This window comes from Pyxicephalus adspersus, chromosome 12 (assembly GCF_032062135.1).
Source record: "Pyxicephalus adspersus chromosome 12, UCB_Pads_2.0, whole genome shotgun sequence".
Lineage (NCBI taxonomy): Eukaryota > Metazoa > Chordata > Amphibia > Anura > Pyxicephalidae > Pyxicephalus > Pyxicephalus adspersus.
Window position 1 is genome coordinate 38,357,976 of NC_092869.1, and position 26,143 is coordinate 38,384,118.

A 26,143-nucleotide genomic window follows, 5' to 3' on the forward strand; every position below is an offset into this window, starting at 1 on the left:
TGAAAGCCTCCTCTAGGTCTTTGTTGCTTTACATTGACTGAGCTCATTCTTGCAAATGGTTTTTCAGCTTTGTTTCTTTTTTGTTACACATTTTATAAATTGTAACCAGTGCAACAGTTATAGTATAAAATTTTGCATGTCTTTTAAAACGTATTTTACCAGCTTGTATTGATCATTGAGTATCACTGAACCGTCATTTTAAAAATCCATATAATGTTTCTTAGACTCTCTTGTGCTCCAAAATGTTGCAGCTCTGACCGCTTATGCTGTTCTCAACCAGGACAGAAATCTTAGCCAAGACACCATCTTCAAGAGGTTTGCATGATCTTCCTATATTCATGTGGGGTTACCTCTATATATATATATATATATATATACCGCATATTTCTCCACATCCCAAAAATTTAGTTAGGTTTAATAGGCTTCCTCCAAAAATAAGCCTGTGTGTATGGAACATTAACCAGAACAGTGTAAGCTAACAATATATGGTTGCATGACAATAACAAATAAAAGTAAAAAAAAAAACTTCCTTGCATGGTCACCTGGGGGGTTCTTTGCCACCTACCACTGCAGATTCACAGGTAGAATTACAAACCTCTGTGCAGGTGCATAAACCACATATTACTGAAGCCAGCATGAATAAATATTGGCATAGAGCAGTGCACAAAACTGCAATTATATGGACATTTCTTCAAACTATTCAGTATTGGGGGGGGGGGGGATATTTAATTTTGGGGGGTATTCGGCATTCCAGAATAATTTTGGAATACTGGAGAAAACCAGTGTGCCAGAGAAAACACATACGAGGTAGAACATACAAGATAACATCAGAAGGAGCATGGTCAATAGGAATTGAAATGACATGCAATACCCATTTATTAAGAAAAGGAAAAGTCATGGTTTCAGAACAAAGAAAAAGTTTTGCAGGAAGGTTTAATAAAACTTTAATACATTAGGTGATATAAGAACTGTGCTGCATGTATGCTATAAGAAGATCACCAAGGTTTTTTGGTTTACCTAAGTTTAAGACACAGACCTGAAACAATTCACACAATTGTGTCAATATTTTATTATTAGGATGTAGAATGTCAAGTGAGGTCAGAGCTTTTGATATTCCTGTTCCGGGTTAGTGATTCACAAAGAGACTATTAAATCGGCATAGGAGGCATGGAAACTAGCAATATCAGAAGCGCAAATGTTTTATTCATTCTGGATAGGTTTCGTGCAAAAGAATGAGTGGTCCTATGTTCCCTTCACTCACTGTATGTGTATATATGGTACAACATTAGACGGGTTATTTATAATCCACTATAATTTAAAACCCATACTTGCCAATGCACACTACTTTATGGCACTATGTACCCGGTGTGGCTTCAGCAGAGTGAAGAGCGTTCTGTGGTTGGATATTTGTAGCGTTATTGCTGTGCTTAGGGCTGAATCACACAAGCGATTGTATGAGCGGTTACTGGCTGCCTGAATGCCTTCAAACCACTGATCCGTTACCTCTTATATGCTCAGATGTTAAAAAGAATGAGAACAGTGATTAGTTTGGTATGAGAAATATAAGCGGCAGTGTTCTCCCCAGCCCCTTTTAGCCGGGCGCACCACTCGGCAATTTTTGGTGACCACCCAGCTGTGTTTGGGTGGCTACTGAAGAGTTGGGTCACAATACAGGGGCTGCCACCCACCTACAATTTCTTACCACCCAAAAATTCTGGCTTGTACACTGAGCAGAGATGCCAGCACTGAATCCACAAAATGATGTGTCGTTAGCTCGTAGCAGACCTTGGAATTCATTGATGTATTTCTGCCATTGCAAAAAAAAAGAAGGGATTTCTGTAATGCAGAAATGTAGTATATGTATACTTTGCCCTGGCATACCTTTTAGATGAATTTGACCTAGTATTTGCCTCCTATACTAGTTATACATCAAAGCTCGGCCTGGGAAGGAGGTTAATTCTAGGAGCCTATATGGTTTTCTGCAGTGCACATGTGCTTTTAAAGGGAGCAGAATTGGTTGACCTTAGTCTTTGTTCTTTCACTGTCCAATCAGAGGTTATGGGCAAGGAAGTAACCAGACTATATGGCACAGTAGTGATTGCCAGGTCACCAGGCTTTGTTGTATGCCAGAGCTCTTTAACACTCGGCACTGAATGGACAAAAGCACAGTCTACTTTGCATTTGAACTTTCCTATTATGTATTGTACAGTTTGCTTAGAGTTCAGCTTTAACTTAAGCCAGTGTTCTCCCCAGCCCCTCTTAGCTGGGTGCACTACCGGCACTTTTCAGTAACCTTCCTGGTTAATAAAGAATTGGGTCACAATACAGGGGCTTCTACCTGCCTAAAACTTCTTCCCACCCTACTTAAAAAAAAAATTCTTGGTTTAACACAGATTTAAACATAATGCTGTCACCCTCTTGGCCCTGCAGCCTGGCACAGCTGTATAAATTACAATGGTGGCTGCTCAGATTTACAAATATATAGACACTTAAGTTGTCTTTTTAGATATTTGCCTGGAGTTCTGCTTTAAGTTGGCTGAGTGCTGCTTGTTTATGGATTTGGGTTGCCACTCGTGCTGGTAAAATGAAAGGTTGTCCTTTTATATTCAGTTATCATGTAGCAAACAGTAAGCAGATCACAGTGAATGGCAGGCTTTAGTTGGCTTGCCTATAATTAAACAGTGTGCAATCCTATTAAGTGGCAGTCTGGCTGCCCGAGTTTGTTTCCGCAGTGCTGAGGGTGTGTAATGTTTATGTTGCTGATAATGGCCTTGTTGTGGCTTTTTCGTACATTGCTTAGTTGCTAGGGGAGCTGATGCTTTGCTTTTGTCTCTGCAGACAGAGGATATATCCCGCATGAATACATTGCCACACCGAGCTGGCACTCCGATGTGACATCAGCTTTGTCTATAATCTGCAGAGACACTTGGTGCTGATTGTAAAGCCTAAATAAACTTCCAGCATAAATCTTCTAAATACAAAAGATCCAATATGTTGTCATTAGAAAGTAGCCACAGCCGGAGTAGCAAAGCCTGTTTCCTGCTATAAAGGGGCTCTCTGTATGGAAGCAGCCATCTCTCTACAGAGAGCCAGCACGTTCCTTGCTTTAGCTCTGCAAATCTTCTATTCCATTCTGATTGCAGACGTGTTGGAGGTTTGCAGCGAGACCAAAGGTACTTTTTCACGGCACACTGGTATGGGACAGGGTGTTTTAGGTTCGGCCTATGTGGTTTAATATGGAATTTCCATTGGACTTTCATGGAAAAGCTCTACTTGGTTCACCTGTCAATGCTAGATGACTGGCTGTTATGCCAATCCAATGGTTTCTGTGCCCTCCGAATTGCTGAACAGAACGTATATGCTAATTGTAAAATTTTCTGTGACTTGAGGTTATGGAATCCATTGGTATGGCATGACAAAAAGTCTTCTAGAAAGCTTGGCGGTGGTAGCCTACATCTTCTAGTGGATGTAGCCATCTTCTACCCAATGGAGTGGCAGTTAACTCAAACAAACTGGGCATTGTGGCATACCCAAAAAACATTGTTTTGTTGTTTTAGGTTCCATAAAGTACATTGGATGCACATTCATAATGTATAAATGAGTTTCAGGTTACCATTCAAGTCCTATAGGGACACAACCTCACTCCTTAAAGCAGATTAGATGGCAGACCATTAGATTCAGGGATTATGTAAACTTCTGTTGCTGAGCTTATTCTAAACAATGCTAATTGCCTGGATGCAAAGCTGATATTTTAGTTTCAGTAGTCACACAATGGCGACAAGCATGGGGATAACTATGACGATTATCTGAACACCTGAGCTGTCTAATCATTCGGAGTCAGAAGATAAAAAAGGCAAAGAATCTGAACAAGAAACAAGCAAGGTTTATATTATAGAAACCAGTCTTCTAAAACTGATTCTCTACACGCAAGCCTGTAAATGGCTGTGCCACTGCTCCACTTTTGGTTTTTGATCTGGCGTTTCCTCACAAATAAGAAGGTTTTTTTAGATTGCCATAGCACTTGAAGAATGAAGATTGGTGGAATGGGCAGAAGGACAGCCAAGTATAAAGCTAGACTTTAGTATAGCAGAACCCCTAGCTTGGTATGTAAAGACTTCTTGGTTCCTCACATACAGAAGGTCAGATGTATACAAATGTTGGTGGAACCGGAAAAGAAGTCTTTGGTTAGAGAATGATTATAAAAACCTAATTAAATCATTTTAGATGCTATTTCCAGCATGTTTTTTATCTTCTTTCTATTTGGATCTTCTCTAGAAGTGATGAATAGTATTTTCATGGAATTGCTGCTCTCCCCCCATTGGGGGTAGGACCATGACGCCCTGCACTCATAGTATGTCCTCAGTCTTCCAGGGTTGAAGAATATGGAGCATCCTTTAACTTAAGACTGAGGACATCTAGTGGTGGGAAGAAACAACTGCGGGGACAAAAAAGTAGGTAAGTATTTCCGCCGGTGCTGCTTTTTGTTTTTACATCTGTAGGTTGGTATAAACATAGGTTGGGTATTTTGGCAAATCGGCTAAGGTTAGTTGCGTACTCGTTTTCCTTACGTGTTGCCTGGCATTGCTCTTTACCTACCTCTAGTGAATATAATTGCATATCACCTGTCAACACAATAGCAGGGCTGTCACATGACTTCAGCAAAAAACGTAGGTAACTAATTTCCACTCAAATGCAGAAAAATCCTGATTATTCATGAATACTGATATCTGCCTCGCTTCACACTGAGCTTTCCCCATCACCGGAGCGAGCGCCTAACGTTGCATATTATTTGCAGGCAGGGTAATTGCTATTTAATATCGCACATCTCATTCATGACAGCGTCTGCGCTCAGCTCTGTTCATGATAATTTCAGCTCTTTTGTTGACACAAGCCAGTAATTGCTCCATTATGCTGCTGTTCCTTTTGCTGTGTTCTGTATACTCCTTGTGGATTTTAGATGTGTTTCATTGCAGTGTGATTATTATTATTATTTGTATTATTACTACATGGTGTCTTTTTATTTCAAGGCAACTTGATCACTTGTATTAAATGTATATAGCAATGCATACTGGAGGGGCTAGCAATATAGCACTTTGCTGGCAATGATTAAGCAGAATAGGGGCTAATGGTACAATGTCCATGTGCATGTGATTCATAACAAAGCAAAATGCTGGCTTGCTTTCTGACTTTAATTCAAGTGGATTTAAACTTCTAAAATCTTTAAAGTTAAATATGTTTTTGCAATTCTAAAAGTTTTTTTAAATCTGTAACTTTGAATTAGAGGATACCTGGTGATGCTGCTATGTACATGCATTCCCTATAGGGTGACAACTGTTTGCTGAAGACTTTTGGTACATTCACACATCTGATTATTTCACCCATCATCTCGGGTGAAAACACGTACAGCAGTCCCCCAACATTGTTCATCAATCCGATGAAAGAACAACCGACGGGTCACAATTGCTGTGCATGTTATGGAGAAGAGCAGAGTGGGTACCGTTCGGTCATTCCCCCTTCTCCATAGAACAGAAGAGTGCTTGGATGTACAGAGCTTGTTTGTTCCACTTTCACTGCAAACAATCTTTTGTGATTTGTTTCCAGTAAACAAATGAGCACAGACATCTGACATTTTTTTTTTGATGCTGTGGGAAGATCTGATGCCAATTTTGCATTCAAATAAAGTATCAGATTTTAATTTTTCTGATCATTCTAAAGTCATATACAAATTTCCAATTTTCTGACATGGCAAAAAGGAAGTGTGATTGGATATCATTATTTATATGCACACATGGCACAATTTGTAATTTCCATCAATATTTAACAGCATGTCCGATCTACCCTACCCATGACCAATCAAGTGTAAAAAGTGGTGGGGTGTGATCAGTAGGGAATGGATTTTAATTCCTATTTCCTTAAGATTTGATCAAAAATTTAAAAAACTGCCCATGTGTATCCACCCTAGAAAGGCGTACGACTTCATTAATTAAACTGAAGTACTGCTTTCATTTGTTCCTTGTTTACACCGAGCAAAACAGAAAATATTTTCATTCTTCCTGATTTTTCAATCTAATGCATAATTAGGGCATTCTCTTCTTTTTTTATTAGGCAGTCAGAACTTTGACTAATTGCTGAAGTTGGAACGCTTCCTACTTGCGCACAGGTTGCAATTATTGACTTTAAATATTCAAACGACTGCTTATTTATTTATTTTTTTATACTGCACAATTCATATTCTTGAGGGTGTTAAATATTCAAGAGAACGCAGTTAATTCGCGGCTATTAGCATTCAGTCGCAGCTGTTTATTTTGGTGTTTGGGGTTTTGCTGCCAAGGGGGGTAAATCACTTAGAATACATTCTTTTGTTGGGGAAAACGCTTTGGATAATTTAGCACTAAAAGCACGAGCTAATTTAGTACTCGCAGCTATTGTTGTGGGAATAGGCCTAACTGTGTACTAACAGGATTGGAACAAATATTTGTTTCTTAGTAATTTGATGGTTTACAGTTTACAAGAGAAGAATTGATTTTTATGTTTTGGATGAATATAGTCGCCCTAGAATTTAGGGAGCTGCCATTGTCTCTTTCTGCAGATACTAGTTGTCTTGATTTATGCTGACCTAAGTACTCTGGTCTGAACTACGGACCTGGAACAAGTTTGCAAACTCTAGGTTAAAGCGGAGCAAATCTTTCATTGGTTTGGCTGAAATTTTGCCATAATTGGCAAGTATACACGGCATGCTTTCCGAATATGGAACCAACCTTTTTCTAAGTGCCCTTCAGGTCCATGATGCTTCCGTTGCTGCATCCACTTAAGCTGCCATCCTTGCCATCAACTTTTCCAAGTCCATGGCATTTCTCTTCTGCCATTGGTTGGCTACTGATGACATAACTCCTCCGCATGTGCAAAAGTTACATTGTCCTTCTCATCAAGGTCTATTTGCAAAGATGCTGGGGAACTTGCGTTTAAAAAAAAAAAAAGGATGGCATCCTCTTTTTCTCCCCAGCCTCTTAGAGCTGTGTGCATTACCCAGCACTTTTTAGTACTATCTAGCTGTTTTTGGGTGGTAACTGAAAAGTTGGGCCACAATACAGAGGCCACCACCCAACTTTCTGGGGTAAAACTGCAAACCCTATACTTGGCCTGTGGCACAATATGATCTGGTTGGTGCTTGCATAGGTCTGAGGATTCTACCCATGTTCTTTGTGACAGCGCTAGGCACCTAATTACCAAGCGATCATTCATAGGAAGAGGAGAAGTCTGGTGCATGCTTCATACCGAAAGGAATGACATGTCCCAAAAGCATTACTAGCCCTCTCCAGCTTTGTGCTTCCCAACTTCTTCCGGTCTTCATTGCAACATTTCCATTCTGAATGACACCTAGTGGTTTCAAATTATGTTCATTTCAGCTCAGGGTGTCATAGACATGCCTCTAGGGCAGGGCTGTCAACTGTGGCCCCAGGGCCAAAATTGGCCTGCAATGTCCTTTCTTTGGCCCCCAAACGAATTCTGAATATGAACTGCAGCTGGCCCACCGCTGCATTGAATTAGCCCAGCTACTACAATTCCCGGCATCATTCACGTCTATAGACCAGCGGCCTCTCTACCTATGCGTGGCCCTTCATTGGACTGTTTTATAGATGCAAGCAATGCAGGGAATTGTAGTAGCCGTGCTATTTCAATGAAGAGGGAGTTCCAGCGGTGGGCCACTCATAAGATTTGGCCTGCCTCATTTTTTTTTTCCAATAAATTTCAAGGTTGGCCCACTACTTTGTCTAAGTTTTTAATTTTGGTCCGGTGTGTATTTGAGTTTGACACCCCTCCCCAAGCAGCTTCACAGTAGAATGATACAGAATACGGCATCCACATATGCACATGGGTACTCTCCAATGCACCATAGAGAACCGTCTGCAAAAAAAGGGAACCCCAGGAGAACACCTACCCGGACTCAAGATTGCTCCAAAAGGCACATATACAAACCTTTAACTAATAGGGGGTTAGCAAAGCTTTTATACTTTGCAGAACAAATAAAGCTTATGTTGTTAAGAGGAAAAGGGACTCATTAAGGGTCATGGTATGATTAGCAGTGCAGACTTTACATAGGACAGTGGCAGGGAGATTGCAGAACTGAAGTTACAAATGAGAATTGTCACTATCCTGTTGCAATGCCACCATGAAGCTCAAAAAGCTAGTCTGATGTAAGTCTGAGAACTATACAAAAGCAGTTCCTGTTTGTAACTGTATTCCTGGAGTAGCCCCTTAACTAGAATAAATGCACAGCTAATAACCAGGACCGTTGCAAGTTCCCGGCGACCTAAATATCTTCTTATTTTGGCAGGAAACTACAAAATATCAGCTGATTGGTACAGCGGCCTCTCCTAATTTCTTCATTTTCATTCTAGTCATGCCAGTCCTTGCTGAACCCTCCTGTTGGCTTCTAATCTTTTCAAATGCCATTTATGCACATGAAATTGCCATCTCCATAAATGTCTGCTGCTGCAGGGTGTGTTTGCATTTGCAGTTCTGGTTGTTTGCTGTGGTGTGCAGTTAATTAATGTGGATGGTGAGTGAAAAAAAAATATATTGTCAATATGCATAATAGATAAGCCTCAGGGTGTTTGGTGCCCATGTGACATCAAAGATAACGGGAACAGAATGCAATGCAGAAGGTCAGACGGCATCATTGTGGTGTCAGGAATCTCTTAATGTAAATGTGATAGAAGTATGGGCATATTGTGACAATATTCACCGGCTATGGTGTGGGTGAAAATCTCTCTTGGTAGCATTAGGGATAAACTATATATTTATAAATGAGCTTTAACATTAAACCTGGCCATGTCTGCCTCATCTTGCAAGCCTTCCACTCCTGATCAAGGTTATTACTCATCGTAAAGCTGTACTCTGGTTGCAGAGGAGATGGGGGACATTCAGACTGTACAAACACCAATTGATGCAGCTGTATTCAGTAATGCATTATTTATAAAACGTATGTTTTGTTTAGGGCAGGCATGTCCAAAGTACGGCCCGGGGGCCAACTGCGGCCCGTGTTCATATTTCCACCAGCCCGCAGCCTCTGTCATAAAATCAATAATATGCATCCCGCCAGCACTGTTGACCACAGTATAAAATACACACGTACAAAAAAGCTTTTTTATACTTCGTTAGGGTTTATCAACTGCCTTGCAATTATCGGTCCGCTACTCGGCGGGCATAATCTGCAGGACAGGAGTCCCCATGTGTTCGCAGCGAATCCCCTACGTCATTATAGTGGGCGTAAGCTGTGCAGGACCAGGCCCACTCTGATTCCAAGAACGGGGCCTGCACTGACATTGGACTCCGTGCACAGGGAATCCCTCACGTCACCCTGGTGGGCGTGTGCTGTCCCTGATTTAGGGAGTTCTCGGGGTGGAGAATTGAAGGTTGTTCACAAAGATCACCTTAGCTTTTGTAGCCCCCTTAATAATTGTGCTTTGTCATTGACACAACATATTTTTTTTTTTTTGTACAAATTTGATGTCCAGCTTGAATGTGTTTTCATAACTGGCATCTGGAATGGCAACATGTTGCATCAGTGCCAGGTTTGTGTTAAGTTCTGTGTTAATTTTGCTTCCCTGCAGTGAAACCACAAGACTTTGTGAAATATAATACTTATGTGTTCCTCCTTTGCCTTTAGGGCATATAAATAATGGACAGTAAATTTATTGATAGGAACATCATATGACTTTAAATTTGGGTGAAATTTCACCCAAACTATTGTTTTTTTTTTTATTTTTATTTTTTTTTATCGAGTCTCGCGTAACATGATCCACTAAACAAAAACCCTGTGCTTTGAAAAATTTGTAAGTGCAAAAACACCACACAAAAACTGTGCACTGGGGTACTATTTGTGATCCCTCCTCTTAAGAGGAAGGGCCACCCAATTTCCTCAGACGGTTTCTTTAGAGGCAATATCAGATCATCTTTTTTGTGTTAAATTCTTTTGAGTGGCCTCATTGGGGAGATTTTCCTTTTTTGTCTTGGTGGCAACTTTCACACTGTGAGAGGGAGTGAGGGAATTTCTAGAGCATCAGAAATCTGTGAATTGGTCCTTTTTAAAAACAAAGTAGAACAAGATTATGGTGAGATAGGTTAAAAAGAACCAAAAAGCTCTTCCCTAAGCTAGTACGTATCACAGAAGAAACTTAAAGAACAGTAGATTTTCACATGTTAGAATTTAATATAGTCCCAAAACTTTTTTTTTAATAGTGGGTGGAACCATGAAAATCATTCCTTTGGGCTACAGGAAATATCCACCGAGCTGGTTCCTTAACATTGGAGCTATTGGAACCCAATGCTAATGAGAATGTAGCCCATTCATTTACTAGAGCACAATGACCTCAATGAGAATGAATCCATTCAATGGGCATTGGTGACCTAAATTAGAATGCTGCATGTCCATTTGCTAGTGGCCAGGGGCATGGGAACTTCACCAGTCTTTAGTGAATGGGTAGGCCACACATGTAGCCTATTTACTAGTGAGTAAGACCATCACTGATAATGCAGAACATTTATTCATTATAAGTTGGTAACATGATTTGGCATTTCTTAGAAACCCATGGCATCACCAAGCATTTCAACCTATTCACTCCGACTGGTGACATCCATGAGAATGTTGCCTATCCAAACCCTAGAAACCTCACTGGGAAAGTAGCCTATCCGATAGGTGGAAAGCAGTAAGATTGACTCTAATTGAAAGTCGGTGTCCTAATTTAGCTTACGTCCTGTTCGTTAACTGGAGACCAGTGACATAACCCGTCTCTGATACTTGTGCCTTTGTTTTTACCTTGGAAAAATAAGAATTTGTGTTTCTTTTTTTTAGTTCCTGACAACAAAGGCTTTTCAGTGTCCTTGTGACTTTGAAAAGTACTTTAATATTATCCTTAAAAAAAAATATATAACTTTTACAATACAAAAGAGAAACCACATATATTTTTTATTTTTGTATTTTTGCTAGTCACAATAAGGATTGACAGAGCTGTTGCTATTTCAGTACAATGACTCAATCATGATTGCTAATTACATTGCACTCGTTGGCATAGGTTCAAATGTAGCTGGCAGAGAGGAGCTCTATGAAAGTGTAATGTAATCACAGGGGCTGCAATGAAGAGGGAGAAACAGCTTTTGATCATTTCTAATGAAGTTGATTAAATTAACCCAGTAGTGGCTGTCTGCTGGATTTAAAGAGATACAAGCCTTACTACAGAATAGGGAGTGTATTACCCCATCATTTTGGATTGACTGGGTAAGAGTTGGATCCACATACAGGCTTTTGTTTCTTTCTTTGGCACCATTGTTGAGAGATTCTGACCTGGGGGCACACTAGGTCGTTCATGAGATTGATTTCCACTTTTTGAAAGTCCATTTAAAAGGTGCTATTGACTTTTAACAACCCCCTAAGGGCTTTCCAAAAATACATGAAGAATGGACTTTAGGAAATGAAGATTACAGGAAGTTCAGCTCACACAATGCCTTGTTTTGTTGGCCAAAATTGGTGGTTGGGTATAGCTCATTGCAGATTCAAGGAACTAGTAACCAGTTCACCCAACTAAAATTGAAGTCAAGGGTTTCTTTTCATTATTTAGTTTCATCTTTTTTTTGTCATTGAAAGAGCTTTTGACCAGCACCTTAAACCCAATCACTACATTCCCTGTAAGCATTGGCATGTTATTGTAATGTAAGCAGTTATTTTAAACAAATTTAAACATGCAAACTTTAGTAAAGTACCTGGTGATTCAGCCATAATTATTCTTGTTTAGATACTTTTGGGAAGCCCTTTGACTTCAACCCTCTCCCCCCATTTTCCAATAGGATGTTGGAACACTGACATCACAGTTGGCCATTCTAGTACGATTAGGTAGCTTTGTCTGTATGAAAGACCCATGATATTGGGTTCCCAGGGAGCTCAAATACAAATTGAGTAGGCATGGCCAACTGTCCTCACCATCTGGAAAACAGAGTCACTGTGAGACCTATAATTTTGGGTTTCCCAGGGAGCTTTACAGACCATATGAAATTTTGTGCAGGACAAGAGGCATGCAAGGAAAAGGATCTTTTCCATAAATAAATGTCATCTTTAAAATAAATTACAAATCAATTCTTAATTGGTTCACCTTTTTACAGCACTGGGAATATTCCAACTAAACTTTGACTTAGATGATACAATTCTTTGAGAAGTTGCTTTTTACATTAAATCCTTCCGTAACTTAAGCAATATTAGGAATCTGTTCACAATACCATTTTGTCCAAATTTGAACTTTTGCTTTATTGTACACTATTTATTACACGTGTGCACTTATTAAACCTGTTATCTAATTACTGTGGCTTTCTGTACAACTTTCTACATTTTTCTTGTTTCCGGCATTATTCGCCCACTTGGTGACTGTGCTGAATGGAATATGAATAACCCCCCGGTTGGAAAATGCGTGATAACCATCTGGATTTAGTTAGCAAAACCGGCAGTAATTGCAGGATAGATGCTATTGTATGGTGTAATATTTGTTGTATCTGTAGTAGTAATAATGTTATCACCCTGTGTTCCCCCAGCGGAAGAGACGCTTCGTGTCTGAGTGCTTTTGTTTTAAATCCCATCCAGGTTGCTAAGCGGGATTGTGGGTGGATAAATGTCTGTGGGAAGATTTGGATATTCTTGTTTAGAAACAGGAGGTTAAAGATTATGTAGGTCAGTGATCTACAATAAGGTGGAGAATGCAGAGATCGTATATAACCTTCTTAAGCTAGGTACACTCTTCCAATAATTATTGTGAGAAAACGAACGATTACGACCGACCAACGATGATGCACGATTATACTTGAACGATCATATTGTGCACAATTCTGTACATGCTGTAACCATACGATCGTTCAAATATAATCCGCCAATAGTGTACACAGGCTAGATACAATTGTTTGAATGATGCAGTGAGTGGCATGTAAAGGAGAAAGTGTATTGCAGAAACATGCACGATCACTGAACGACTGTACACACGATAAATAGTGAACGATCGTCGGCCAATCAGATCTGCCGCTACAGCCGTTCATTTCCAACGACAATTCTCGTTCGTCGGCGTCGTTGGTCACCTTTATTGTGAGCGATTTTTGGCCGGTCGTTCGTTTCCATCGATAATTATTGAAAGTGTGTACGCAGCTTTACTCCTTGACTTCCACAGTTTCAATGTAAATCGTATTTTGGGTTTACAGTGATTTTGGATGGTAGCTGTTTAGATCTCAAGGATAGCATTGTGCCCAGTCTATACATTGCATCTGTTCTTGAGTCCTGGGCTCTCCAAAACATGTTGGCTTATTTTTCAGATGGACAAAGATGAAAGTAATTGGACTCTTAAACCATCATTTTACCTTTGTCCAAAGAGTCTAACCCAAGTCACTGAACTCCACGTTGGCACTACTAGTATTTAGTGTTCCGACCTAGTTCTTCTTGATCACAATATTGGCAATGGTGTTTCCCATAGTTCAGTTACCTTTGAGTTTCCTTAAGGGTTTGTTAACAATTTTTGGAGTTGAATTGGCCACAATGAAAAATTTTTGCCTTGACCTGATTTTAACTGTAGGGCAGCACTAATATGGTACTATTTAAAATAATGGCACCCAAGGACATAGCACTGTCCTTGATGCAATACTATGAATTGTGCTGATGATAAGTTTTTAAAAGTTTTTTTTTTTTTGTTTGTTCTGGTAATGGGCTATACAGGATTGAAAATGCCACTATGTTTGGTATGTTATGGTATGTAAGTCTATATACGTATTCACAAATCTCCATGTTATCTTGCAGGACAGAGCGGTGGGCGATGGGATGGAGCAAGACCAGTATGAAGCTCGCCTCAAGGAACTTTTTGACAGCTTTGACACCACTGGAACAGGGTCTCTGGGACAGGAAGAGCTGACAGATCTCTGTCATATGCTCCAGCTGGAAGAAGTGGCCCCTTCTCTGCAGCAAGCTCTACTCCAGGATAACCCGCACAGCAGAGTAAGAGTCGAATCAGCTGACCGTAATAAGCTGTGACAAGATGGAGGGGAGGGGGTGATGGAGAGCCAGACACGGGGTGGCCGACATGCCAGCCTTAAAGAGATGAGTGATGGGGCTTTTCATCTGGTGCTGTCTGGCTGCGTATTGTGAATGCAGGGCTATCAGACCGGCCAGGAATGCTCGTTTTTCTCAGTGATCACCGGAAAATGTCATTTTGGCACTGAAAAAAACATTTATTTCAATAAATTCTGAAGGATTTTATTTCAAATTCATACCACTGGTGAATAGAAGTAAAACCTATACCTTTAACAGTAATGCTGTATTTATGGACAGCAAAAAACCTATTAAAGGCTTAATCACACCAACACCTTCATATGATATGATGTTAGAAGCGCATTATTTTGTGATCTAGCACCTTATTTATTTTATTGGGCTGCCAAGGCACTACAATGGACCTAAAAAAGGAATGGATCATATTAATTTTTCTGCTGTAGTGCATGCTACCATGACTGGGATGAGCTAGGATTGCATTTTGCTTTAGTTTGGGGCACCAATAAAAATGCAGTGTACTTTTAAGTTCATTACCATTAGTTATGTAAATGGACCTCGAATATTAGGGTCCAAAATTTGCTGTAGCATATGAAATGGCTACAAATTAAGATTAACAAAACACTCACCAAAGGTTCTGTTTACAGCTGTGTACATTTTATTCATTGAGCAAGATTTCTTACACTCATTACTGTAGTATGTGTTTTGTATTGCTATTTATACTAAATTTACATCAATGCTATGCACTACGTTCTACATGAAACTGTAATGCATGGATTTATATACACTGTATAGGAAATGTTTGTGTAGAGTTGTCATGTACTCGCCCAGAGTAGAGAAGGCCATAGTGCTGAATGGTGGGAATGGCCAAATTGTGTCAAAATTGAGAGAAAAGGGCAGATCCCTCAATGGCTCTCCTGTAGCTGCCCTCCTAGATCCAATTGGTGAGCACACTGTCTGCGTTGGTGGGCTCGGAGGCAGTGAGAAGTAGTGGCTTTTATGGTGGTCTTTCCTCAGTTGTAGGGTGGAGTGCCCCTCTGGTGGTGTCAACTGGTGTGATCCGCAGACCCCACACCACCCTTGAGATACCACTGTGTATATTGTGTGTGTTAGTGCACTGATTTCTTTGAAAGGTCCAGTCAAAGGAAATGCATGGCTTAATGTTCAAAAAATCCACATAAGGATGAAATAAATGTAAATGCACCCTATAAATAAATACTTGTGTACACATTGTTTTTATTATTCCCTTTTTTCTCTTATTCCTATTCCTTTTGTTTATTATATATTTTACTGCCCATTGTGTGCATGCCTCCAAGGCGCCTTGCTTGCAAAGCACAGTTTATTTCCTCAAACCATAATTAGAATTTCTCTAGCCAACCCGATTCAAATTCAGCCGCACTGCTTACAAATTTTCGGGTACGACCAATTCTGAGCAGATGCCCAGACATTACACATATTAGGTATACATTCCAAGAAAGATAAAGCTTTGGTCAGATTTGATTAGCATCTATTTTAGGGAGGATGTGACTTAATATTGACTTTTCATGGGGGAAGGGGAGCTGCCTTTTTTTAAAGGAAGTTGAGGAAATGGGAAGGAAAGTGTTTCCTAATATCGTACACTGCCTAATCAGATTTTGGTGATTCATTATATTTTGCGAACTTATGAGCAGCAGCAGCAGCATTCTTGCTTATATCAAAAGCAATTGTAGAAGTACAATGGAATGCTGTGGCGGGCTCCATCGATATACACGTCAGGCTCTCTTAAAGCTGCAGTGTCGCTATGTTACCCAGCCCCCAATCTGCTTTACTGTGTCCTTATTGTGTTATCTTCAGGACGAATGCATATTCATGAGATGTCATGACAAATGTTGCCGCTACTCTTTCTAAGGGGTGACATGTCTGGAAACAAAGAGGCAACATTGACATCTAAATTGCTGGATAGGCTGAAGGTTTGGTTTTGCCTAATTTGGTTTCTGCAGAAATTATCTGTTACCCTAAAATGAAAAAGCCTGTCCCTCGTTTTTTTTTTTTTTTTTTTTTATGTGCTTTGGAACTTCAACCAGCATCCTACACTGGCAAGCCATGACCATTTCCGGTGTCTGTATTTTATTCAGGATTTTTTGTTTTGGTAGATGCCCAGTTTTGTAGCGTTGGGTCCTCCAGCCTCTGAATTGAGAGTAAATAATACTTGATCAATGTTTTTGTACTAATAAAGTGTGATTTCTAAACCCTTTAGATCTCTATGGAATAAAGGCCATGGTTTGGCCTGCTTGTGCCAATGTGGGTTTTATTGGGTTTTAGCAGTTTGATCCAGGTATAAAAAGTCTTAACAGTGGTAGATACATAGGAAGAAGATCATATGATAAAAAATTGTTATCAGTACATTTTGATATTCTAAAATCTTTTACAATGTATAATTTTTTTTTTTATTGCAAAGTGAAGGGGGCAGCAAGGTGATGAAAAGAATCCTAAAAATAATAATCCTATTACCTGCTTTACTACTGCTATCAAAATACCTGGTGCAAGCAGTGGGCTGGCTTCTAGAAGAGGTTATAAAAATCTCAAAATGCATAAATGGGTGGAAGTCAGTCTGGAGGAGGTGGGCATTCTTAGGCAGCTTGTATTTCTATGCACTTTGCTGCTGGTAACATCCACATGTAATTCTGAGCTTCCATGTAAGAACTGAAATGCAATGATTGAAAGTCTGGTGGATGGAGGTTAGATGCGGGATGTCCTTTATTAAGAAAATATGAGGCTTGCTCTCTGACTTGCTGAAACTTTATTGCAGATTGTGAGAAGCTCCCAGTGTGCATTGAAATTGGTAGAATTGCTGGAGGGAATTATTAGAGTATGGGAATGTGCTGCAGGTTCTTTATGCATGGATCATGTTTATGATGACCCTGTCTCATTTGTTAAATGATTCTGGTCATCGGACTAAGGACGTCTAACCGCAGAAAGCAAAAACACAATGGGGGAAAAAAATTCAGACCTGAAAAAACTTCAGCAAAAGCACCCAGTGATAGACTGTTTATCTTTGGTAGAAGGAACAAGGAATTGTTAGCATCCCTAAAGACACCATGGCATATTCAAAACTGGGCCAAAGGACTGCCCATGGTGTATGCTGATGTAATAGTGGATCCAGCTCCATCACATATATTGTGATAACAAATTGTGTTGCACATATTTTTTTTCCCCATAAGAATATACTTTTTCCCTGTCTCCACAGGTTCATTTTGACCAGTTTAAAGAAGCCCTCATAGATGTCCTTTCCAGCACTCTGTCCAATAAGGAGAACTGTCCAGAACCAGGTAACCTACATGCCTATTAATCATTACTTTTTATTACAATGTTTCAAATATCCATGGATCCAGTACTATGTGGTGGTGAGTGAAAACCAAACTGGCCATATCCAATAAATATTTAACAGTCAACCTCATTCTTCCTACTTGGGGAGCTGTAGCCAGGGAGTGTTGGGACTGCTGCAAAGAGCCACAAAAAAACCAGAGTCTGACATCTTATGCTCTTAAAGTCTATCTGCATTTTGTATAAATTGTCTAAATTTGTTCTAGGTTTAGCAAAATATGTTTGCAAAATTATTCCACTTACACTCTTTAGAAAGCAGCTGCAGCCCAAGAAAACCTGTGCCCAACCAGCATTCTGCAGTAAAGAACTGTACAGCTCTGTGTGAAAGCAGCAGGCTGTTTGCAGAAGTTCCTTGGTAATTCAGAATTATAGCAGCCCATAAAGCAGAAAAATGGAGAACATGGACTTAGCAGAGAGGTTGCTGCTTGCATGCAGACAGCCAAAGTCACTTCTGCAGCTTTATGGCAGGGACACTTGCTTTTCTGCTCAGATTGTGGGTTCCTACTAAGAACAACTTTGCACACCTCTTTATTTTGATATTTCTAGAATGTATCTAATTGATTTAGATTATATTGGGCTTTCCAGTGGTAAGTTTTATATGTATAATGTATGTTTTTTTTGAAGCCCTTAGTTATCTCTGTAATTTACCATAGGTCTCCCCACTGAACTATAAACATATTCAGAAATAAAAAAAACTTTCAGGTGCCAAGTTGAACATTCATGAAAATAAAGGTGTATATTTGTGCATCTCTGGTTGTTTGGATACAAACCTAGAGGTGTTTTGTGTAATTATTTGGCTTCCCTTTGCAATATCCTGCCAGTGTTGGCTTGATGCTCTCCTGTTACAAGTTTCAGCAGCGCTTTGTTGGCTAATTATTTACTTGGCCAATTAAACGCCTGAGATGTTTGCTGTGCAACAGACTGCTCGTCTCTGTAGTACCTGAGTGTGCTTAGTGTACATCTGCTGCCGAGCAACGGCTATGCTCCAAACGCACCGTATAGCATACGCATCACATTGTGCTTTGTTCTGGGAAATGAATGACACGGGTCGAATTGTTTGCTGTAACACATTAACAGATACGTTACACATACAGATGTCTCAGTTGCGTACCTGTGTACCTTTCTCCTATTTGTTAATGTACTTCTGTTATTGCAGATTGTTGGGTTCTGTTTTTGCCCAGGTTTTGCCTTTAATAAAAATGGTACATAATAATTCTACATAATAATAAATGCTACAAATATGGAAAAAACTTGTCCTCCTCCTGACTTTGTTGGCTGACAGTTTAGATGAAATAACAGAAATATAAGCAGTGTTGTGAATGAGGATAGTTTCAAAATGGGCTGGTCCTTTATTGCAGAAGCAACAGGCGATGTCCCTTCGGACATAAAATAAACTTACCTGTTCGATTGCAAATTTTTCATTATGCTTACCAGTGGCACCATCTTCACCTGGATCATATGCTATCTTAATTGGCCGAGCCAGAATGCCTGCACGTAGGAGTTCATTCAGTCCCTACAGCCCCTTGGGGATGCCAGGCTACCTGTCATCTTACAGTGAGTTGTGCATTTGCACAAAACGACAAACAGGCAGGTAATTATGATTTTTTTTTTTTTTTGGCAGAAGGGGGACATGGCCTCCTTGGTTGCAATTTTATATTTTGAATCTATACCTGTTGCAATAAAAATCCTGCCTGCTTGTAGTTTTTAGTGTAGAACCCGGCTGCTTCATTGTCCATTCAGCTGGATGGTGTTGCGTTAATAAAGTTGTATCTTAGTTGATATCGAGTAGCAAGTGATCTGTTTGGCATGCATATCTGAACCATAATTCTGACTGATCAAAATATATAATAAAAGTAAATAATTTTGTGGATTTCATAAAATTATTCAGGAGCTTCCATGTTCCTCCGTTTTCTGCTGCTTTGCCCAGTGTTAACATACTTGCATGCTTTAAATCTCCTGGTATTGTCCTGTTCTAAACTGCTGCTCTGCTGCTTCACACTCCGTCCCTCACTGCCACATTGGTTTTTGAGCCAGCTGTCGCTTCCTAATATTAACAGATGGCCACCTGGTGATGTGCCGCTGCACATGTGTACAATATAATGTTCCCGAATGTCCACAAGCCTCCTGAGATCCACAACATACATATCCTAGCTAACTATGTGCACAATATGTAGTAACAAATAAAATTAGGTGGAAATTCTGATTTGCCAGGAACAGAATTTTTTTTTCTAGTAATACTTTGCGTAATATGGATCTATTAGGCCTTAAAGTGGCACAGATGTATTGAAGTCTAAAAGGAGGACTTTTTTGATCAGTGGTGTAGTCTAGTAATTGGCACCTTTTTTATATCCAGCTCTTCCATTGGGGAATCTGGCCCCTCGTTCTGAAGTGGCCTCTTACATGTAGAATAGGAAGGATTAGTCGAACTCTCTCAGACTCTGCAGCTGATTGTAGAAATGTGAGTTCGTACAATAAATGGCCCCATGAATACAAGACCAAGGGCCTCTTCCCAGGAACATCTATGAGGCTCTTCTGAGTATACCAATTATGTTCGTCCAGCACTTCCTTTGGTAATTGCCGACTGTGGTAATGGCTCATACAATGTAGACTGTAGAGGCTCCAGCTAAGTCATTTGTGGAGTGTATTATTGGCAGCAAAGTACTATTCATCCTCCACAAGGTGCTTTATTAATGACTTTTATCAACATTAAATCCCTTTCACCTGCCTCATTTATGTTTTGGGTTGTGCACACTGAAAAATAAGTGCAGAAAAGCGGTTATTAATCCCAAATCTTATGATATTTAGTGCATGTGTATCATAAATGGTCTCTATTGTCAAAAAAAAAAAATAAAAAAAAAAATTCATAATATTATGCAGCCTCTTTGCCTAAATGCCCTATGTGCACTAAGCAATATGGTGGACCACCAAATATGACCAGGAAATATAAATAATCCCCTAGAAGTTAAGGTTATGCAGTTTGCAGATTATGGTTATGGAATACCTGGTGACAGGTTATCCTAAAACTGTATTTAAATAACACATAAACTATATTTAAATAGCATATAAGTTTGTCTGGGGGTAGTCTTGCTACCCCTTGACCTCATTGTTTCAGGTTTGTATTTGCATATCAGGGCATTAAGTATAAAACTGAGTTTTGGAAGAGGAACATTGACTTAAAATTTTGGTCATGTGACTTGTTCTGCACTCTAATAGCAGTTAATGGACCTCTGGTGATGCAATCAAAGTCACTTTATGCATTAGTACATGAAAAACAAAGCTAACATTGGTGGTGATTGACCCTCAGTGCCATTTGAAGCCTAGCACTCTGGGTTAGAGGTGTCACGTATTGAATGATGTGTAGTATTCAACCTGGAAGGCTAAAGACATAGCTGAAGACTGAATGCAAGTATTGCACTGTGAGCTGCGTTACTGTATTCGAATTTTCTGGTACCTTTGTATTTTGCCAACAGTCCATGCTTTCCACTGCAGGGCATTTTTCTGCATAGGTTTACTAATGGGTAAAATGTTGGACCATTTCTTTATAGTGTGTTGACTTGAGACTTGTGGTCTCCAGTCAAGGCCTCAATTAGTTCCCCATAGCAAGGGGACCAGGGAAAGGAACAAGAGAAAGGGCTTGAATAAGGACCATGAAACCCTGACAGAAAGATCATGTCTTAAAGTAGAAGTTATAGAGCTTTTTTTTTTTTAGCATTCCCATTAAAATGTTTAATATCCCCAAATTGGGAGCCGAAGATATACATCTTGCTTATGTTTAAACCCAGGCCTATGAATATTAGGCACTACAGTATGTAGTGCCTAATACTGTACATGGTTCTCCCCAGGCACTTTTAGCTGGGTGCACCACCCGGCGCTTTTCAGCACCCACTCGGCTGTTTTTGGGTGGTTACCAAAGAGTTTGGTCACAATACAGGGGCTGCCACCCACCAAAAATGTTTTCCCACCCGGCTTAAAAAAATTTCTGTGTTGAGCACTGCATATACTGTGTATATATACAGTACAGCTCACAGCTGTATCCATGGAAAAGAAAAGCACAAAGGCAGGTGTAGCCTGCATATCAAACCATCATCCTCTCTAAAAGTAATTCCCAAAGTTCTCTTTTTAAAGCTTTAGCTTTAACGTTTTGTTATAATAGTCCAATATTTAAGTCAAGCCCATAAAATATCTACCTGGCAGCTGTCGTCTTTGTGCAAAAGTGTTTAAAATTCATGGTTGATTTGCCCATCGTAAAAGGCTGCAACCAAGATAAGTGTGTTTTAATGTGATCTGTGCTACTCTCTTCATACGATATGGGGTATCCTGCCGTCTGCCTTCATTTTCTTCTCGGAATTAACGCAATTACGGACCTGTGTTTATTAAACATCCACAGTACACAGCAATATTTATTTACAATCATTTAGCAAAGTGCGTCTGCACCCAGGGTTGCCCTCTTCCTTAGCAGTCTGTGCACTGCCATGATTAAATTTGTTCACCGCTAACAAATGAGGAAGATTAATTTAAAGCCAAGGGGTGAAGGTTGTAGCTTATGACCCATTCGTAGCTGTGAGGGATCGGAGATTGAGGTGGGATGGTAGGAGGGGGGGAAAGGGGCTTGAAACGGTCAGGATTTAATTTTGTACCAAGCTACATGCTTCCTATAATTACAAATTAGTGTTTGGCTCAGCTGTAGCAAGACTCGCGCCACCTCCCCTCCCTTTTTTCCCCTTTTTACTTTGAAGCTATAAAATCATTAGTCTGTGACTGACTTGGAAAGCCTTGATCTTATTTCAAAATAGAAACTTAAGTACAATTTTTATGAGTACCCTTTTTCATTTTGTAAAATTTGTTTTGCTTTTTATGATACTTCTACATTTTTAGTTGCTTGTAAACATTACACAGGTCATTTGAAAGCACACGTTTTAATAGAATTAAAAAAACATATATGGGAACTGTATGACCTACCAAAAGATTTGTAATTCTGGTTAGCCAGCTGTGCTGTCTGTGAACCCTTATTGGGCAAAATATTTTGGTTTTGAACTTTGTCCACTACACAATAAGTGTATCTAAATCCAAAAAATGTAATTGTAGCATGGCAGCCCAGAGACAAGGGGGCTGCATTTTCCTGTTCCAGTATTTGGTTATGAAACCATATACTTCCTGTCCCAGGGTGACAATGCTCACTGTTCTGTATGAGTAGCAGTGTTGTTGACCTAAGACAATCCTTGTATCATATTAAATTTGCTTTGTTTGTTCCAATGCACTTTGTGTCCTCGTTTGATTACAATGCTACTTCAAGCAGTGCAATGCGTCCCTTCTGAAATGTGTCCATATTTTACAAGTTTTGTGAATGGAAATGCATACAGGTAAGATTCTAGTCAAAATGGGACTTTGTGCAAATATTAGGTGGCTCCCCAAATGGCCAACATTTAAGCCCCCAGGTCATGCTGTCAACTTGGGCCCTGGAGAAGGCCGGAGATCTAGGAATGCCCACTTTGCACCTACCCTAAAACCAGCCCTGAATGCAGAATTGTTAATACATGACCAATGGTATTAGTGTTGTTTTAAGTACTTTAAAAGAGCCATCTCTGTTCTGCTACTTAGCTTCACTGATGGATCTGTAATAGATGCAACGTGATGATCAAGGACTTGGAGTGATCACTTCTTAATGTATATGTGACCATAGAGACCTTGGATTGGATTTAACACTAAACAACCATTGTAAGTTGACAAAAAAAGAAATGTGAGATTGGTCCTCAGAGAGGCCCACTTTACTCAGGCTGATTGACATTTTGACCTGGTAAAACGGTCAATAGCCGTTAATATTATTATTATTGATGAACTGAATTTTTATAGCACCAACATATTACACAGTGCTGTACATTAATTAAATAGGGGTTGAAAATGACAGATACAGACAGTGACACAGGAGGGGAGGACCCTGCCCTGAAGAGCTTACAATCTAGGAGGTGGAGGAAGTAACACAATGGGAGAGGAGAACTATTATCATCAAATATCATCAAAGGTTCATCAAATCCAGGTACACTTTGCTGTGATTGAGTGTCTTTTATGTGTTTACCATGATCATGGTTTTGTTCTGACCAGGAGAATGTACAAGTATATATGCATAATCCCTAGAAAATATGCAGTTTGCAGATTATGGTATACCTGGATGCAGATTATGGTATACCTGGAGATAGGTTATCTTTAAACTGTATTTAAATAGCATATAAGTTTGTCTGTGGGTAGTCTGGCTACCCCCTTGACCTCACTGTTTCAGGTTTGTTTTTGCAAATAAGGGCATTTTGCGTTCTTCTAATGGCAGTAAATGGACCTCTGTGATGCAGAGAATGGTGATGACATCTGAGCCACTTTATGCATCAGTACATGAAGAACAAAGCTAACATTGGTGGTGATGGACCCTCAGTGCAGTTTGAAGATCCCTATCATTCTGGGTAGAGGAATCTAGGATTGAATGATGGGTAGCATTCAACCTAGAAGGCTAAGGCCATTTTGTGATGTACAAAGCAGCCGAAGACTGGATGCAATTATTGCAGTGTGAGCTGCATTATAGTTTTTTATTTTGCGCGCTGTATCCTTTCTTTTAGTGAATAGATCTGCAACTTAAATTACACTGTAGGTATGTTATCAAGTTCTCTTTATTAACCTAGAATTCTGCATCCAGAAAGATGCTTACCTGAAATTTCCTCAGTTACATTCCAATTAAAAAGACACAAAGCCCAGATTTACGGGACCGCATTGTGCCTTCTCTGCAAGTGCTCCACAACCATTAAAAATTTGGATAACAAAACATAAGAACCTCACACAGATCTGCGTTTGCTCCCTGCTGCTGATGAATTTATGGATACAATGTATTTCAAGCCAATAAAACACTTTTTCAGAACTGGATATTAAATAATGTATCTGGAGCGTCCCTAGATGATACACTTCAGACTCACAGCTCGTTATTAAAGGAACATATCTGCAGGATGGTATTTGACATGCTGTTTTGAAGTGTTGCGTTGAAAGAATCGTAAATTCGGCCTTGCAATTGATGTCCCGGCTGAAGACATCTTTTGGTGGTTTTTAAATCACAAAGACCTTTGCGATGAACAACCCCCCACCCCCCGCTCCCTTTCTTCAGGATCTTATTAATTTGGTGCTGTTCTGACATCCCTTTTTGTCCTTGAACCACACGATGGAATATAAATTAATAGGGAAAATATAATGAAGTTTCAAAGGATTTTTAAACACAAAGCCTGAAAGGATTAATAGAAATTTGTGATGCATGTATAATTGTGCTGCCCGTGGCAGAGCTTGTATAAGACTAACAATAGACATTTTCTCCAGGAGGTGAATTCAGTGGTCAATGGCCATTGATACTTTTGCTGACCACTGCTTTCGCCTTAAGTGGTATTTGTAAAAGTATTCCTAAAATCTGGGTTTGAACGAAGATTTGCAATTCATTTGTTTGGACCATGTAGCCCTTGTCCAGCAATGTTACATGTAGGTGGGGGTCACATACAGGACCACGTCCTTGCACTCCTGCTCTAAAGCAGCAAATGGGTAAAAGAAAGTAAAATGTATATTGCATATAAGGGGCTTTAATAGCAAGCCCGTTGCTTTGCCTTGCAGAACAGGATCTTCTTGTGTTAATATTCCCAATAATTTATCATGGTTAAACTACAAAGGCAAGCTTATTCTGTTGCTACTAAAGAGTATAACCATTTGTAAGGAGTTGCCTGATCAGGCTAAAGCTACACATATGATTTTAGTAGCTCAGTGTAGCAATGGATTTGACAGTTCATCTAGACAAATGTGTTTTTATGGCGGAAGCTACACAAGTAGATTGTAACCACTATCAATCTTGCATGACATGTTAACAAAGTACCTTGGGAGCACATGTTTGCCTTATTCCTCTCCCCTGGCCACTATTGCTGGAAAATCCCAACTGTTACACGGACAGCCAGGCTCTGCTTTTCTTCCTTAATATACAGGCAGAAGGTATAAACTGCTAACGATAGTCTTCTTAGTTTGAGCCGAAGCATTGCTCATTGTGGAGAATAAGCAATGCCAGTCTGGATGTTTTTAGTTAGGGTTGCATTTTTTAATAGCGTTGGCACATGATACATAAATGATTCTTCTAGGAATATTGAGAAATTACAGTACAGTATAATCAGTGTAAATCAAAGTCTAATATGTACTACAAATGACTAACTGATGAATCTATGCCCCCCCCCAATAAAATCAAATAATTATTTCATCAAATATGATGTATTGTACACTTGTTATGCTTATGGCCAACATTATGCACATTGAAACAATCTTTATTGGATATCCTTGGGACTTCTTCCTAGGGTGGTTTGGATTTATTTCAATTAAAGGTAGTAAAAAAAAAAGTGTCCACGTGTGTAATAATCCTTAATGATGGCTATACATGTGGTCTATTTTAGGGAATTTACACCTATTTCGGTCAACCAGAAATTGAATCTGCGATCAACTTTACCAAGACCAAAAAATCGATCACCCACAAGTTCGTTCATCCATATAATTGGGATTATTTAGGTTAAAATATAAATTGACATTTAAATATTGATGATTGATAAAAATAAAAACTAAGGCAATTTAGTTGTAGACAATCAGATTTTTCTGCTGCAATTTAGTGTAGGCAATTTTAAGATCACCTTTTAAATTTTGTCCTCTTCAAAGGAATTAATGGTC

At 39.5% G+C, this 26,143-nt stretch overlaps 1 protein-coding gene across 1 annotated transcript in view; it reads left to right on the forward strand.

Annotated features, from left to right (window-relative positions):
- Nucleotides 1–26,143, forward strand: part of NIN (ninein) — an 81,154-nt gene that overhangs the window by 4,623 nt on the left and 50,388 nt on the right. The window contains 2 exon segments of the mRNA XM_072428441.1: nucleotides 13,823–14,017; nucleotides 17,292–17,373. Of these exon segments, the coding sequence (XP_072284542.1) occupies nucleotides 13,844–14,017; nucleotides 17,292–17,373 (256 nt within the window). The 5' untranslated portion in view covers nucleotides 13,823–13,843.